The sequence below is a fragment of the Patiria miniata genome, unplaced genomic scaffold (genome assembly GCF_015706575.1).
Source record: "Patiria miniata isolate m_02_andy unplaced genomic scaffold, ASM1570657v1 HiC_scaffold_6, whole genome shotgun sequence".
NCBI classification, from domain to species: domain Eukaryota; kingdom Metazoa; phylum Echinodermata; class Asteroidea; order Valvatida; family Asterinidae; genus Patiria; species Patiria miniata.
Window position 1 is genome coordinate 1,743,256 of NW_024037073.1, and position 18,770 is coordinate 1,762,025.

Consider the following 18,770-nt stretch of genomic DNA (forward strand, 5'->3'; position numbering starts at 1 on the left):
GTTTCATATCAGCTTTGCCTGAAGAAAATACTTTTTTTCTCGAGTGCGATGGGCGCTGGAGCAACGCCACTAATGGGTACAGAGACATGAACAGGTTTTTGATGTAAATTGTATATCACATTGTGCTTTAATTAAAAAAAAAATATATACATTCGAACAATCTTCACATTTAAGATTGACAAACTGCTTTAAAAGAAAAAAGTGATATTTCTACTATCTCTACTCAGAAAATGGTGTGACAAAAGCAATAAAGTGTTTCTTAATCAAACGAAGTTTACACACGATGTAACTCATTCTCTTTCCAATCAAAATGTTCAATGAGTGTATGGGCCAGCGATGTTTCTTTTTGCCCCCACAGCCTTATATAGTGTATAACTATAATGTCTCGTCCGTGAATTCAACCATTAACAATTATCACGCTGAACATCACACTCGCTCTAACCAGATGATGTCATTAAACGCGCGCTACACAACTCCAAGACTTCGAATAATGTTATCATTAAAAACAGCGACAGCACGCACAAACAATTATTTAATTTGGCTGAGTGACGCGTTAAGCTGCGCCTGTATGCCAGGGCAACGTGAACGCGGCAACGGGCGGTGATCCAAATATAATTGGCGACGTGAGATTCAATTAAGGAATACCTGCAGTGTAAATTGACGGTACACTATCATGTCATGCGTAAAACAATTTGGAAAACCACGCGCGTTTGGAGCGAGTTCTATTATCTCTCGTCATCTGACCCTCTGGGTAGGTTGGACTTCACATATGGACTAGATCCCCTACTCTCCCCGTTAACATCAAGCCCAGAGATGTAGCGCTTAGGAGATCGTTGTCGCTGAAAATCGAAGGTTGCGTAAAATCTATTTTTGAAGTGAGAGAACAAAATCGAGGACAAGTTATTGACGTGGTTGAATTAGCTTGTAGGAGTATCAGATGCGGCAGGGTAGGCCGTTGCTACGCAACGTATACTATCCATTCTGGGGGTTTTATATTCAGAATGTGGCATATTTAAGGCGGATGACAATGTGTATCGGCAGGAATGAAGAATTAAGTTTGAGGTATAGTATTATCTCGACCGAACGGCGTCAAGGCTGCGCTAGTTTAATATGCGTATTTGTACAACACTAGCAACTCCATATCGTAACTTGATGAGAACTATTTTACCGCATATTACTCTCAGAAATAGCGAATTTTAAGTCTGAAATCTCGTTCATTCTTTCTGATCATTTTTTCTGATGTTTTTGTTTGTTTGTTTGCACGGGTTTTAGGGGTTGGTGATTTGTTTTTGTTTTTGGTTATGTTTTGGATTGTTTGTCATTCCCAACACAAGTTCGGTTATACACCACGGCAAGTTGACTGCACTACTGACCGTAAATATTTTAAGGCGCGTCCCGTTTCCCGGTCTCAGACTTGAGTGCCAATGCAATTATTATCGCAGTCTAGGATTACCGTGAAGGTATATCTTACATGATGTTTGCTTATACCCAACACCGAATTATTTACAAGTCGGCACCTTAAGGTGTCCGGAATATGGCACCTTCCTCGTAAGTGTCGGTACACCAGTGCAGGTGGGGGTTTATACAATACCTCTGGTGTTGGCCGGGATATAATGTTATTACGATCACACTCGTAACACTATTCCATATCCTTTCGCGATCGTTTGTAAACTAATATAGGTTTTCCGGGTTATTTTGAAATTTTTACAATTCGAATTCACCAATTCTAATATCGAAATTTGTCTCCGACGAATTTCAGACGCATTTTGTCAATCAGTTTTGTCGGTTAACAGTCATTTTCAATGTTTGATCAACCTTGTTAGTATTGTGTCATGAGTATTCGTCACTCAATAGGCCTACCGATTGAATTTGTCCCTCCTTTTGCCGAATGACAAATTCGGAAATCGAATTCACTTTGAATCAATAAATGTAATAGTGTGAAGTTAAAGATAGTATGACGTGAGTTTAATTAAGTGTTAGTCTGTTGTCCTCAAGCACGTACATTCGTTCGCACTGCATCGGACAAAGTATGTGTACTGAACTCCGAGAATTGTGACATTCACCAAAAGAAAATCATGAATGGGACGAAAAAGGAAAAGAATCAAATAGTGGAAAGTCATTCTTACTTTGGCTTTGATAACAGCTAATTAATGCTGAAGATAAAAAGCACGTAAAGTATGCATGACGACATTGAACGGAAGTATGATTAAATTGTGCGAAATGAGGCAAATATATTTTTTTCTGAATATTATGGTTTGGCGTAGACGAAACGGCATCAAACACTCAAATGACGAATACAATAGGTGTGCTCGTGGTTTTAACTTGTTTGAAAACTGAAATCATTTGATCAAGGACGAAATGGATTCTTGAAAATGCAGTAAATTGGTTTTACAGGAAGAATTTGAATATTCGAGATTGGAATCGCAAACGTTCCAGGCAAGCCTCATAAAGATGGTCCCAGAGCGCGCAAAATCTAGACAATGTAATAAAAATGAAGTCCTTCCATGCATCTCGTGTACACAATGGAACGGATTAAGCACATTAAGGGGTAATCCTATACGAAAGCACTACCCGACTCTCTACACCAGCGAATAACCCCAGAACAGGCTAAGTCACAAGTAACAGTCCGTCAGTCAGTCGGTCGGTCGATCGGTCGGTCGGTCGGTCGAGGACACTTGAGGACACTTGGCTGGCCCTCTGGGACCAGCAAAAAAAACGGGAAAACCAAAACTATACGTACTAGGCGGAGTGCAGTTTCTGTCCTCATCCGCGTTATTTCCCGTTTCGTTGCGTTCGTCCTCTACGCCCGGTACCTCTGTGTAACGCGCGGAAGCTAACCGGCGGAGGAATACACCATGGCGGTCAGGGTCGTCTAACTGTCCTGTGTCGTGGTCTTGAACATCTTCACCTGTGGAGAACCCAAAAAACCAGAGATTGGCTATGATTTAGACAAACTAAAAATAAGTTGAAACCTCCTGACTTTATCATTATGGCAAATACGATCAATGCAAAAGGTTACTTTATACCTTGAAAGTGACAATTTGATTTTTTTTTCTTCACACAACAGTTGAAATGTGAGTAAAAATCAAGAGATATAATTAATTTGTAGACGCACAAAAAGACTTCAACGTTTGCACTGTGTGTAATATTTTCATTAAAGAAACAATTCGCTGTGTTATGCGAAATTGCAAAGGGTTGGCACGAAACTCGAAGACAGTTTATCAGTGCAAAATATAATAATCCAAAAAATGTTTGATTGCGCCATGTATTATAATGCTCCCACTTAAGTAGCAACCTGTATTTCTATTTTCAATGCGAATGAAGATTGAAGACTTGGTTATACCTCTATTCCCATAAACTTGTAAAGGCCAACGTTATTATCTGCAAGCTGTGTTTCTCCCGTAGCGAAGATCGTGATCAAACAATCTTGATGTGCGCATGTGCAGTTGGAAAACAAAACTAGCTTTTTAGTTTTCTATAATTCTACAACTTGTTTTGATTGTCATCGAATGTTTCCTCCCAAAGTGCAAATGTTAGCATCGAACGGCCATGACCTGATCACATTTCCCATCACGTCTCATTAGACAATGATCTCCTTATAGCTCCAACATCAGACACAGCACATACACACAGAATGTGCCTAACCATAACGAAATTCATATTTCCCAATCATGTTTCGAGTTACAAAATAATCAAATATCCGAGTCCCGGACCTTCCTCGCTGATAGGTTTAATATTTATCAAAATCTCTAGAGATCCAGCACCCTTCAGAAGATACTGAATGGGACCGTCAAAAAGATACCGAACGTGTCTTATGCGTGGTGGAATTCACTATTCATCCTCAAAGTGCCCTACGGGATAATGTTCGCGCATGCATTGATCATTCAGACGCATGTGCATGTATATAAATGATTCGTCAGAAATTCAATTGAAGTGTAAAAATACGTTGCAAGTGCACAGTCCCGTGGGGCGCTATTATTATGATACCGCACAGTGCTTTCGCCGGTGATTTCATACTTTATTTCCGTTGTATGTAATTATCGTTTGAAGGGAAACTGTAAATTAGAAGAAATGTGAAAGTGTTTGAATGCATGTGGCGGCCTTTGTATTTAGGTTCTCGTAGAACAAATATTTGATTAAGAAATAACTGGACAATCTGTGCGGGTAAAAACGACATGTGGACGATGGTATGTAAGTTCAACCAGAGTATGTCTTATTGAATGATCATTCAAAATTTGTGTTTAAAAGTCCGTAACTTAAAAAGTACATAAGTGATTTGAATGATTCTTGTACTAAAAGAAAGGTTATGAATTGGGCTTTCATATCCTAGATTTTGAAAGTGCTTCATGCAGAACTTCACTAAAACAATAGTCCCGACATTTGGGTTTCGTGTTTTTTGACTCACCCTGTATGTGAACTTTATGCGTGCGGCGCGCTTCTGGTCTATTTTTATTGGACAGCTGTGTTGACTACTCCAAAGGATACGGGTCAAATTAAATCTTGTCGATTTTGTTAAATTGAGAGCAGTTCGAGAGATCCAATACCAAAATGCTAGCAGGCCTACTTATCTTTAACAGTGTCTTAATAAATCTTCGATAATTTAATTTTGTTCGCTGCTGCAATATCAGCCAGGTCTACTACGCGCCGACTCAGCGCACCCACGTCTGTCTATTAGCCCAGCACTGTAAAAACATATGACACAAACAACTTAAACTTTCACGAAGTTTATAAAAAGACAAACAATCCCTCTTCTAAACCATGGACCAGGGTTCATGCATAAAACCAAACAAAGTCAAAACATTTTTTATTGCTTTATCATGACTGCCAGACGAACTTGTTGAGATAACTTGGCCCGCTGCACACTCTTCACATCCGATTAGAGTGGGTACAGACGCCATTCTAAGTCCACGCATGAAACTTTAATGGCCGCAACATACGCAGTTTCGCAAAATGTCATCTGAAATACTAGAGAATTCTGACAGCATACCTAAAATAGCTCGCTAAGTTAATACTTTGACATTTGAGAGTCATGCCCTCACACGCCTGCACTTTGGTAACACGAAACAACTGTCGTACGTGCGACGCCAGAAAAGCCTCTCCATTGAAGAACAGACAATGGGCCCTGAATAGACCAACAGACAAAACTCCTTAGATCGATGTATATATAACTGTACTAATAAAAGACACATTATAGGGAAATATAGGCCGACTTCCTTTCTGACCTAGAGTAAAATGAACAACCAGGAAAAGATTTAGCAAAAATATCAGTTGAGGCCATCACAAAAATACAACTGTCAACTGACTTCCTCAACATTGGCAGGGCAACATAGCTTGACAAAGCGACAAAGAAAAATCAACATACAGGGTTTACTGACGTCTGGCAAAATAGAAAAGACATCTTTACACAACCTCACTTATGAATTGTCTTCGGTGAGAATAATCACGTGAAACCAAATATACCTCAAAAGGCCAGGCCTGCCGCGTCAACGTTAATCTGTTAACAAAATCGAGGAAGACACCTTTTCCCCGTATCAACATCTTTCATCACAGATCATTCATCAAGGCTCATTCATACTTTTTCAGTATCAACATCGTTGATCATTCATGTGCTGAACATTTCAAGGAACATAGATCGCAATCTGTGTCGCTGTGGTGCTTCGGGCTGTATGGAGTGGATCAATGTCAGATATCCCCCGCGAGGCCGGCTGTGAGTCAATTTAAAGTTGCGCTGAGCTATTTAATCGACTACAACAATTGGTATGTCTACCGAGGCAACAGAAATACGTGTTGTTTTTCCTTCTCTTGTAAATTGAATGCATTTTTTTTATTGCACCATTAAAATTATTAACCATTATAAAACTTATTATAAACAAAAACAAAACAGCTCTTATCATTTAACACTAATGAAGTGACGTGCAATGTTTACAAAATCGGGCATTTATTATAAAGACGGTAGAAAGAAATACGTGTTATGAACTGAATAATTCTGAAAACAGAAACTCGGTTGCAACTTGAGTGTTTTGGGAGAAATAAGTTTACAAACTGTCCGGTGAGACTGCGAAAGTAATAGACCCAGACACTGAATGGACTATCCATAGAGAACAAACTAAGGAAAATGATCATCGAACCCGTTTAAATGACTAATTTCAATAAAAATCAAAATACCATATGAACTTGTTCAACAATATTTAGATTGTTTTGAAGACGCTTAGTAATGATCTTTTCTAACTTTTATTACGAAACCATGGTTTTTATCGTTTTCTATTGTGGGGCACTTTCATGCATTTTACATAAAGCGCCATACAAATGCCTTTCATTTTTATTATGATAACCCTTCGTTATTATAGTTATCATGATAATCACTGGCAAATTCATAATGAAATTTGGTATAAACACAATAAGTTATGTAGATTATGAACAATCGCACTTACTTGCATAAATCAGCAAACAAGACTTTTCATTTGACAAGCCACTTATGCGACCTTTAAAGCCAACCTTGCGCCCTATAGTCTGCACCCACTAACTGGCCGTGCCATACCCACCACGTGCGTGAGATTCCAATTCAAAATGTCGCATACCAACGGTCAGCGGGCGACCTCGTTCCCTGCGCTCAGTTTTCTGACTGAAGTGTAACACGGACAAAAGCGGTCGTGCCACAAACATCGCGGTTATATTACAGGAAAAATAATATTAATAAAAATCCCTTGGATCGATATGTGATTTAGTTACGCCTGGCCGGGTGCGTTCTATTTGGCAGTTGAATAAACCACGGTAAACAAATAGAGTCCATAGATTTTGTGCGCCTTGCGGGTACCAGTTCATTTCCTGGGAGATCAGATGCAATAAACTACGGTATAAGGCCAAGGGCAGTTAAAGAAATCGTAGTTCACTACACTACACTTCACTACAGGATTCCTGCAAAGAATCATGTGAATCAATTACCAAGAATGGCGCCTTTGGGAGGCATTCCCATAGACTTGTGTGCAAAAATTTAAACAAAAACCCTCGCACAACCCCATTTTTGAATACAATGTACTTTCCCCTCCCCGACGTTTTTAAATTGTACTATTCTCGACCTAAGGAATCATTTAAAGTAACTTTCGGAGGTAACATCCCTTCTAGAAATGGTAGTTAAAGCATTAGAGAGGACACTCAAAATTAATGTCTCCGCCCTAATGACCAATGTCTCCCTAATGCCCAATGTCTCCAATGTTCAATGTCTCCCTTATGCCCAATGTCTTCCTAACGTCAAACAATTTACTACAAAGTGTTTCCCTATATACAAAGTACCATTTGTTGTTATGTGCTTTAGCATCAAGTGGCTGAAATGTAGTTATGGAGAGAGCGAAACTTAAGCTGAAGACAGCACACGCTATCGGAAGTGTTATTTTGATAAGGAATGCATTAGGTCAAAATGTTGATAAAAATTATACTCTTTTCTATACTACCTTTTTCCCCCACGAAAGCATGGTTTCACTGCGGGTTGTTTTGACTGAATACAGAACTGGTAAAGTTAGAATTAACAACATTTTGACTTTTTTTCATGTATTTTTAACTCTGGAAAACCTTAGCACCGTAGCCTCCTTGGCCATCTTTTGATGGTTAAACACACACAAGTACCAAATGAACTGATGTCAACACCAAAGGTGCGTCTCAAGTGTAAAATGCCGCTATTGTAAAGTGGAACAAGTTAAATTGTAATGTTCGTCCACTTTCTGAACGAATTCAAACATCAATCATTTTCATCCTTTTTTTAATAGATGGAATTATCTGAAATCTTGGTAATCGTTCAATTTGCCTTTTTATAAAATCAATTTTCAATCCTGGCAAAGTACAGGGCCTACAGACTACTACATGAATCATATCAAACTTGTGGTATTGGATGGCTGGCATAATAATAATGTATTCAGTTGTTACATCTATATGCTAAAGCCCGTAGCTCTTTCAATATACATCGGATTAACATGGTAAGAACTTGATCAAATTTCTGGCATACTCTGCGTCTGTTAAGGCTACTGCATAAAAAACATACCGGCAATTAATAACATCTAAGATGGATAAAGGGTTTATCTTTCGTAATCCAAAATCAGTGGAGAAAACAACAGAACATCATTATCAACGATATAATGTCCCTAACGAAATGATTACTGAGTGCTTCAGAGAATCCGGATATAAACAAGTGACGTCAAACAGAAAGTCTTGCATAATTCTGATTATAGTGTCTTCCGCGAAGCAGCGAGGGTCAAGAGGTTCATCTTCCTATCAGTCTCATCCGATCTCCCAATGGTCCGGTTTTCCTTGCCGTAGCCTCTCGTCACCGATAATCTTACGATCCCTTGCCGTCATCGACCGGTATTTTGGATACAGCTTTAGCGATGGTTGACCGCGTGGTGCAGCCCCGTCCCCCGGGGCTGGAGGGGAAACGTGAACGGTCAAATTAGGGTGAGATCCACCCAGCCCTCGCTGTACAGCTTGGACTGACAGCTATTCTGAATGGATACACAGCAGCTGATTTCGCTATAAGAAAATTGCGGCTTGCTTATTCCGTCCTCATCGATTAGTTCTGACCGGCTATGCACGTGCGAGGGAACCTTTTATAACGCGGCCACTCCAAAACATTCGCCTGATGTGTTTCCTTTTCTTGTTGCATATAACAATGTCTTGCATTCAAGGGGTTCCGTGAGGTAAATTTAGCACCTTCAGAATAACAATGTAGCGATTCCGTGAAATCCACCGTACGTCCGACCACATGACGTACACGTACAAGGTAATTAAGGTGTTGGTTAGCAGCTCATTAAACTTGTGTCTGTCCAAATTTCCGGAATTGGCCACATTTAATCTATTCACTGGAAGTCTTTTCATGCATCTGGTGTGAGCAATGGGCCCGGACAGTAGCCGATTACCGGGTAATCCTGTACGATAGCACCACCCGGTTCTCTTCACCAGCCAACGACATTGCTAAGTCACAACAGACAGTCGGTGAGTCAGAACGGGTTTAAAGAGGACTAAAGGCTGGTCTCTCTCTGGGCCCAGCACATGAAAAAAATCATACAAAAGACCAAAAGGCAATGTGCACGTACATTATTGTTCTAGTAATACCAATTAATGTACAGGTGAACACTTATCCAGTTTGAGCAAAAACACACAGTGAGTTCTCAGAAATATGTTTTACGTTAGTTAAATTCATTCAAATCAACCTCCAAAAGTGGCTACCCGCCTCAGCTGTGATGAGAAAGACGTTTGGGCCCCAGTGTAAACTTGCATTTGCTGGTTTACAGGCTTGTAAACTTTCCTGTTGATGTCTAAAAACACCGATAGCACTTCCTGGAAGCTTATGTTGGTCCATATGAAGAAAATGAATTACGACTTTTTCATCCAGTTGCATCTTGTTCCTCTTCTAGGCAGCAGGCTTTACCACTGACACTATAATAAGATGTAAGGTCTACAGTCCAAGGCTGTTTGGTAAGTCATTCTGGGGTATCATCTGTTTTCATCATCAACAATTTCTGAACTTTGATTTCGATACGGGGTGTTGGTTTTCAGGTACTGATTAGCAAGACGTGATTTCCAAGTTTAACCTTACGATTGTCGCCGAGTAATGGACGGGAAATTTGCTAGAAATCGATGTGCTAGAAAGCTTGTTGATTTGTGTTTTCTGGTATAGTGTTCATATCGGTGATTTGCAGGATAAGTTACCAAGTTCGTTTCCGTTGAAAACAAGGCACACTATTATTGATTCTCCCATTTCACACTGGATGGACCAACTTCAGTACCGAGGAAAAGATCATAATTACATTTGAAACAGACTGTAGATTTATATTTAAAATAAACTATCGATTTGAAGACTCATGAAGCAGAGTTGTTTGACAGGGAAATGCCCATTTTTCTTGTTATAGCACTAAAAGGATATTATCATAGCCCCTTTGGGTTTTAATCCGGCATCCTGTTTAACCAAACGAAACAGAGTCTAGCAATAGAAATTAGACAATGCTGATTGCAACAGATTGCAACAGCTAAAACAAGGTATTCAATATTCACGACTCAGACGAGATCTCTAAAAGTCAGAGCGCACAAAAATTATATTCAACTAATGAAAAAAAAAAAAAAAAACCCTATTCAATGGAAGGTTTTTTTTCATGCATCTGGTCTACAAAATGGGCAGGAGTTAACCCGTTCATTTGTGTTATAGGGTGCTCCTATACAATAACACTGCCCGGCCTGCTTCACCAGCCTACAAGTATAACCACAACACAAGTAACAGTCAGTGATATTGGGGAGTCAGTCAGTCAGTCAGTCAGTGAGATAGGTGCAAAAAGGACTGACTCACCCTCAGAACCATTTAAACCATTCGATCGAAGTATATGCATTTACAACATTAATGTTCCATCAGCTCTTCGGCGTCTGATCACAATGTTCTCACGCAGAGAGCCTTTGCCCCCATGACCACATGATATCAACCCCAAAGCGAACTTGATGGAACACTGGTGTACCAAGAGCATTCCTCCGCCTACCCGACCCGCGGGCGGTGGTAATTTTCTTGGCGCATTCCTTGACAAGCTGCACGTGGCGTAAGTGTGCCTCGATCAACTTCCTGGTATGAGGCCTGAGGCCCAGGAATGTTAAAAGGTCGGCAAATAACCCGCTGCCTCTATCATATCGCATCCGTATGTTCATCCTCTTCCCGCTGTTTGGAAACTTTGGATCACGAACCAAAATCTGATACCTTTATGAGCAATCTTCTGTATTTTAAACCGGAAAAACAAGTTCAGCTCAACCAAAATTAGCTCATGTACGAATTTGGTGTTTCTGTTTTCGAATATGGATACCGACAGAATTCAGCCGATTTCCAAGCCATATGTGGACCAAAACCGCAATCAATTAAAATAAATTATCTGAATTTCTTTCAGCATTTGAAATTGTTTATATTAACTCTTTCTGGCCTTTGGTGTCAAGTAACAGTTATGCATATGAAAAAAAGTAAGATTGCTGGTCATAATACTATAATAGCGTTGCTTTCTCTGCATTCTATATTATAGCACAAACGCAGCGAGCAAGCGCATCATTTTTGTCAAAGTCGTTAATCCGAGATACTGTCAATTTTTGGAGCTCCGTAAGCACAATCAGTGCTTAGCATGCACATTAATAGATTTGTTAAGCAAAAAAAAACAGTATTACCAGCCAAACACCATAATGATGCACAGTGCTTCCCATTGGTACTTTGCTGGTTTTTGCCTTTAGCACACAAATTAAGTAAGCAATATTTTCGGCTATAATAGCAGCTCCATGGGATCGGCCCTGTGCGGAAACAAATCTAAGCAGATTTTGTGCGCTCATCAAAATTCTACCCAGAAAAAGTCCCAAGCAGCATCAACTGCATAACATTTGGCTGGTAACAAACTTTTTTCTAAGCAAGATTTTCTATGATTAGCAAAATTATGTGCTTAACAGCTGCATACAATCCGTCTTGGATCTTTAACCTCGCTTAATGCGTGCTTCCCCGCATGCTGGTGACAACTTTCCATCAGTGCCATGTCTCTCATCCACATTAAAGGGGCGGAGTTGAGCTTTCCTCCTACCACTACCAGTACCAGCAAATCCCTGCAATTTACTACCGGCCACGCACTACCATTGCATAATTGGATTAATATCGCTGCCTGTTTTTTTGTTGATCCGATAACTAAAATTGATATGGAAGGCGGCCGATTTCAAACAGTCCCCGGTGAACTAATATTGGTATTGGAGCGTATACGGCAGCATCTTGTCTCCCTGCGTTTCGCAAATACATCCATCCGTTTCCTCCTCGTGCCGAATGGGGTTTAGACGAAATGGCTCGCCAATTAATTTTATTCCCCTCGCTAGCGGCAAAAAAACTTGTCTTACTTATGATGCCTGGTGTGTCCGGCTTTCCAGCGGTAGTCATGGACAAGATGGATTGACGGAATTACGGGGGTTGACATAGGAAAGCCAGGGGAGTCGTTCTAATCGATTTTTGATTAAAAATCTGTGTACTAATATTTGCTTTTCTAGAGGCGGCTACGGGCGTATTGGGGATTAAATGCCGGTAGATTGACGTGGTGTGATTTAATTTTTCATTCCAGTGAAGGTTACGAAAATCATGGAGACTTTGGCGCACCTGAACTACAGGAAACGAACGAGAGCGGTATACCAAATGTGAACCAACAGAGTATTTACAATTATTGTTTGCTGTTTCTATAACTACATTCATTTTTCCAGGTATAGACTGATGAAATAGCACGTTATAGGAACCATGATAACGTATTTGGCGGTGTTGTTACACAAACTGTCAAGTCAGCACTGGTGTTGATAAAGAAAAGACAGCTTTTATTTTGGTAGTAAAGGTGACAGGTTTTTTTTTTATTTATTTTTTTATTGAGCATGAGGTTAGAATGAAACACGAAGCGCACCCACTGATCGTAGAGATCGCAACGGCATTTATTAGGTCGCAGGAGAAAATATAATTACGTAAACTATAGTACTTTTTTTTTTGCTTTTATGCTAAATGTAAATGTTCATATTCATGAGCAAAACTGTGATGTCATTCCGGGCAGAACCTTGAATGTTACAGCTATTTCAGCTCAAACAGTTGCTAGAATTTTTGATATGTTGCTGTTTTAAATTTTCTTTTCTTTGGTGATTCGTTGTTGTGTCAGTACATGCATGGCAGTAAGCAAATGAGCAAACCTTTCTCACAAATCTTTCAAATGTTTTCCAAACCCCTGAACTTAACAGTGTCTTCCTGAAATGACATCACAGCAACAGTGACCTCAGTTGTCCAGAAAAGCATGCACAACTTAAAATCTATAGTAAAGAAGTCCAATTTTTAACCAAAAAAGGATGACAAATAGGTTTGGAAAGTTGCACAAAATGTGTTCCCAAGAAATGTTCATCGCATGGACTCTTTAAGTAACTTATGTGCGATAATTAGTTGGTTTCGAACTCTGACATGGAACATGGCGTTTGTGTTCTTGCGAAAGATACTTTGCTACAATTGCCTTTCTTCACCCATGAGTCCGTGAGGCTAGACACCAGATTGCGCTGATCTTGAGCTGCTGCAGGAAACTGTCTCATTGCCTGATGAACAGGGGTAATACTAATCATTGAGAAGCCCTTCGAGACTTTGGTATGCAGCACTATATGCTCTTAAATTTCGTTTCCTATCCTACGTTGGTTCTTGGAAGAGTATTGTCAGGGAAAAGAATATCCAATGTTTTGTAAACTGCAGAGTTTAGTCCTAGCTATATATTATGACACTAAAGTCGTGCCGTCTGCAATAAAATAGAGTGACGTCTGCAGAGTGAATGACCCATGTACCTATTGGTATGTTACACCATACGACTCACAAAAGACCACAGAACCCAGCAGGTTCTACCACGGACCATGGTCCGTGGTTCTACAAAGACTCACAGCCCATAAAAATATAAACGTCTTCACATATAGTCCCATGTGAGAGCGCTGGTAACAAAAATAAAACATGAGATAACTTTTTTAAAAAATCAACAACTTTGGGAGAAGCCAATGTCGCAGCACAGTCATTCATAAATAATGGTACAAGCTATTTAAACCTTTTCACTATAAATTTTTCATGAACCTAAAACGTGAAGCCCGCACGTTTTGTACGGTATGCGATTTCTTCAGTGTTTTTAAAGGGAGTATAAAAACTGCACAGCTGCAGTATGCAAAATGTTTTTGGACAAATTAGTGTGACATGCATTTCTCTTGTAAACATTCTGAACACTTGTATTATGACTTTCTTTTAATACAATAGGCAATAATGTCGTCATTGTTCTGGAGGCCATATCATTAATTACGGTGCAAGTCTTGAGTATTCAAGGCCTAACTTAAGGAAGGTTTGGATTAACGGTGACAAAACTTAAGGTCAAAACTTAAGGACGGACGACGACAGCAATTGGAATCAGCGTGTTTTTGTCGTCACACCAGTGGGCTATATTCACGGCTCGTCAACTAGTGGACGACCGCTATCCAGGGCAACAAAAAGGATAGTGCCGACCACTGCTTTGTCAACGTTACCACTGCTTTGTCAATGTTAACAAGGCGAACTAAACACGAGTATTCGCTCCATGTGGGCAGTCAAAGGCCAACCTCGCGCCCACCTTGCTATACATTAGCTGACTTGTGTTGCAAGGTCGATAGCATTTGTTATGTTACGTAATCTCAAACCAAGCCACTTCAAACTATTTTGGGGTGCTTTTTTTTAACACAACGATATGGGGGTCTACAAAGCTTACACGAAAAACTTATACAAAGTTGTGAATAGGTTCTTTTCTTCATGTGTTTTTAATGTTTGCAAAGTGTACTGTCTAATAGCGATTAAGATTGCACGGGGTAACAATTTCTATCGTTTTCATGTACTTACAATACATGTACTTTCGAAATTTTAAGGTTGTGAACGTTACTTTCGCACTACAATAATGATTGATTGCGTCTGCAGAAAGCTAGCATCTAAAATAAAAGCTAGCGTTGATGAGTTCACAACTGCTTGCTGTGTCAAAGCATTTGGGAATGGAACAATATTTACAGTAACACTTAAACCTTGAGGTTAGCTGTCTCAGCATTTAGGTTTAAATAGTACATTTGGCTTTTTTTCGTGGATTGTACTCTCAGATGAGGGAAATTAAAGAATAAAAAAAAATCCAGGCGACGCCCATGTGCGGTAATCCGTGTACAGTAAACCAATTATTATAAACCACCTATAATTCGGGATTCGAACTGTTGCGTTGAATATAGCGGGTCATGGTCACTCGGGATAAACACGATCTCTAAGTCAGCGAAGCCGTATTGATTCTTTGTGGTACTTTCTGCTATTAATTATGGCCAGTGCCACGTTTAACAAATTTTAAGGTAAGCAGCAACCTTTTGTACATGTCCGTCGCGTCACTCGTATCTTTATCCCAAGTTTGTGCGGGGACGAAATATCGTATGTCAGGGCGGAAATGACGTCATCTGATGAAAACATCTAATTCTTTGCCCACCAGTTTTCATCGGTTGCTATGTGTTACCATCCATCCAGCACTCCAGACTAAAGAACCATTGAGTTTCAAGAACAGAGGTCTGGGACCTAGATAAGCCAATGTAAAAATAAAATCCCGGATGTCCGCGCCCATCAGAATTCACAAACATGCAGTACATACAGAGTACAGCAATTTGCTGAGAGTCGGTATCACGTGACCAAAACATGCAATTTTGAAAATAGTTATGGCCCTAATTCTGAGGGGTAGTGCGCCCCCAAGGGTTCGAAACATAATTTCAGCTATAGGCTTAATGCTTCATCCGTCACAGATAACATAATGTATCGGTATCCCATACTGTGTATTTCTCTACGGTATACGTGTTGTGACTGATAACCCCATAACAGCATCATCACACCTTCAAAAACCCATCAAATCTGGTTCTTAATGGATTTATGATGGATGGAAATAATGAGTTGTTATAACGACCATTAGTCTCCTCAGTCATGGAAACTTTAATGGGAGTAGAGCATTAAGGCCTCCACGGTACCTCTGGGGGCAACGTACGTCATGGATCTGCTGTATAAGCACGGAAATTTGCTAAGCACAACGTATATATTTGCTTTACGAAACCACGTAATCGGAATATACGAATGTGTGATATGTTGCTTGTAACTTCTTTGTTCAGTAACTGAGCAATGTTTTCTGCTTTTGCAGTTCAGTGAAATTGGACTCTGTTTTTTGTTCAAGTTCTACTTTTAGATAAACTTTAATTTTCAAATGAAAGCATCGACCTCAACCCAGGAAGAACAGCTTTCCCCACAAAATGGGTATCTTAAAGATCCCGGGCCTGCAAAACTGTATATTTGAAATGTACAACCAAACAGACTTTTCTGATAATTTTGCTACATCTATTCCGAATTCCAAAATCGTCTTCCACTGAGATAAGTATACTGTAATTTGCCCAACCCGTAGGCGTCCGTTGGTCAAACCATGATACAGCCTATAGTCTAAGCTACACAAAGAAACCATCAAGGAATCCTAACGCAAATATAACATGTATATTCGAAGTAGGTAGACAATTGGTCGATGTAAAGTAGCGAAGGATAAGTGCCGTGGAGTACAACAGCACAATCGATAACTGGTAGTCGTCAGCTGCCTGACCACTAGACGTCAGACAAGATTTTGTTGACAAGAAATTTGCACCCTTATTAGATGGCCGACGATTTTCTCTCGGGTTACATGCAGATTCAAGGATGGTGCCTGTCTTAAACCGAAGTCCTTGAACCAATGTCAACCCATTGAAAGCCTTATCATTGACGTATGAGATCCATCGCAAAGCCTTCTGCTTATAAGACAGTTTAATTGCAAGGAGAATAATCGCATTGCCCTTGACCATTAGAGGATTCCGTAATTAATTAAACCGCTACGTATTGACTTTTCTGCTTAGAACTATAGTCTTCGTGAAACTCAGTCATTTAAGTTCAGTTTAATATCAGGCCCGTAGGCCGCAATCAACTGTTTTTAGACATGAAAAGGTCCACTTCGTGGTAAAAATGACTCTCCAATTCCATCCACCAGGCAAGCTACGGCCTTGGTTATGTCATACGTACCTCTAGCTGTACTACCACAGATTACATCAGCGACTAGAGTTTAACTTTTTTCCTCCAAACCTCTTGAAGTTGAACTGACGGATAATCCCACATTCTCTTCGAAAATGAATGCATAATGCTGTCTAACAGAATACGATACACGTTTAAAGTTTTAGATACTGTACTGGAATTAATTTCATTTCATTCAATTATGTCTGGTTAAATTTAATTACCATTCTACAGTCCTGAATTCCTGTAGTTTGGGTAGACCAGGCCTAACCAAATGATACGTCAAAATATTTAGCTCCATCCTTCTTTTATTTTTAACAGTGCTGTTTTCTATGATGTCTACATATTAAATATATATTATATCAGTATTAGGGCCCATCCATTAGAATATTAATATTTATTATGAGAACCAATTCTACCTCCACGTGGGAACCAACAGATATTATTAAGGACGAGCATTTAATCAGCACCGTGTCAAAAGCTAGTATTATGCAGCGCAAAGCCATAAAACATCCTTATTCGGGCAAAACACAACGACGCAGGGGGTCGCAATTCTTCTTGCGAGTAAAAAAAATTAGGCCTAGTCAAAAATTAAACCAAACTCACCTTTTACATCACTTCCAAGTCTTCTCAACGCCGTCGCAATGAAGAATATAACGGCCAGAAACATCAGCCTCCTTCCCATAAACTTTCCCCGTGTACGCCTCATATTTTTCCTAATTTAGTTCCACGATGTAGTTATGAAGCCCGAGACAACAAATCACAGCGGAGCGGTCTCTACTTGTTTGTGGGTATTTCCCGAGCTTTATCCCCGCTGCAGTGACAAGCAATAACACGCTGATTCCGTGCACAACCACACCACCTCCGGAGAAATAGCCTCATCGACCAGTAAAACCTTTGACTTCGTAGAATCACCAACGGAAGGAAACGTCAGGGCCTCAGTTGACACCAGCAGTTCGGGTTTTCCATAATCCAAGCCCAATGAATTCGTTGCCGAGAAATGTGGAAAAATATTTGTCCAAATGATGTAGTACACAGAGTGTATTCGTGTAGTATTGTGAGAATCAATGTTTGAATAGTGAGCACGGGGCATACACCGCACGCACACGGCACTTAAATTGACGTTTGCACCCGGCCTTTTATTTTACATACAATGTTTCTGCACTCAAAATACAGGCACGTGAATCTCCGGGTACGACGTAAGTACGCAATGTACATTGTACATGTGTGTATATACATGTCCATGTACAGGGATATGGCGTGCCAAACGTTGCAATATTCAAAGTTTTGCAAATATATGCGATGCTCAAAGTCCCATGTGCAATTTTTTTTATACAACGTGTCCACATGTATATGCAATGTTCAATGTATTAGTGCGATTTTAACAAACATATTTGCAATGTTCAAAACAGGGTGTAATGTTTTATAAATTTATATTCAATTTCAAATATGTGTGCTATTATGTTTTACAGTTCGCAAAGTCCATTATGTGTTCAATGTTTTTTTCATATACTTATGCATTATATATTCTATGCTCCAATGCAATATACAAATGTAATTATATTCAACAATGTAAAACGTTGCACACATATTTCAACGTTGCATATTTATTGAGAAACATAGAACACATGAACATTGCATATAGGCGCGCCGTGCAACCTGTGACGTCATACCAACGGACAGCCAACAGGTAACCCAAACATTGAAGTATTTTTGCATGTTACTTTGCCCACATAAAACAATTTTAATATGTCACCACTTTGGCACCAATCACATTTCAAGGGATGCGCATGCAGTACAGAAGAGAACAGTATGACAACAACATCTAATCTGTAAACAGATGTAACACGGTCTATAATACAAAGGAGGAAGGAAAACATATCACCAAAACATTGAACACATAATTATTAAACATCGCACAATATATTGAACATGATACTTGTAAAATGTTGAATATTGCAACGTTTGACACGCCATACACGGACGATGCTATGCGCGCTATGCAAGTCAGCTGATGAATAAAAATAATCTCTCAGCCAATTGAATGACCGGAATTGGTTTCCCATGGTGACGTGAACCCTGGGAAGTGACGTCAATACGGGGCATTATCAAGGAAAAAGAAATCGAGCTTGCTATGCACGGCTGAACTTTCAGGCCGACAATCCGCAGTAAAATGAGTGTG

General features: G+C 39.8%; 1 protein-coding gene across 1 annotated transcript in view; it reads right to left on the reverse strand.

Annotated features, from left to right (window-relative positions):
• Window positions 1-17,779, reverse strand: part of LOC119742681 (sodium/potassium/calcium exchanger 3-like) — a 60,031-nt gene extending 42,252 nt beyond the window's left edge. Inside the window, exons 1-2 of the mRNA XM_038218838.1 lie at window positions 17,195-17,779; window positions 2,741-2,908 (exon numbers count right to left, since the gene is read on the reverse strand). Coding sequence (XP_038074766.1) covers window positions 2,741-2,908; window positions 17,195-17,297 — 271 coding nt within the window. The 5' untranslated portion in view covers window positions 17,298-17,779. The remainder of the gene's footprint in view (window positions 1-2,740; window positions 2,909-17,194) is intronic.
• Between the last annotated feature and the right edge of the window lie 991 nt (window positions 17,780-18,770).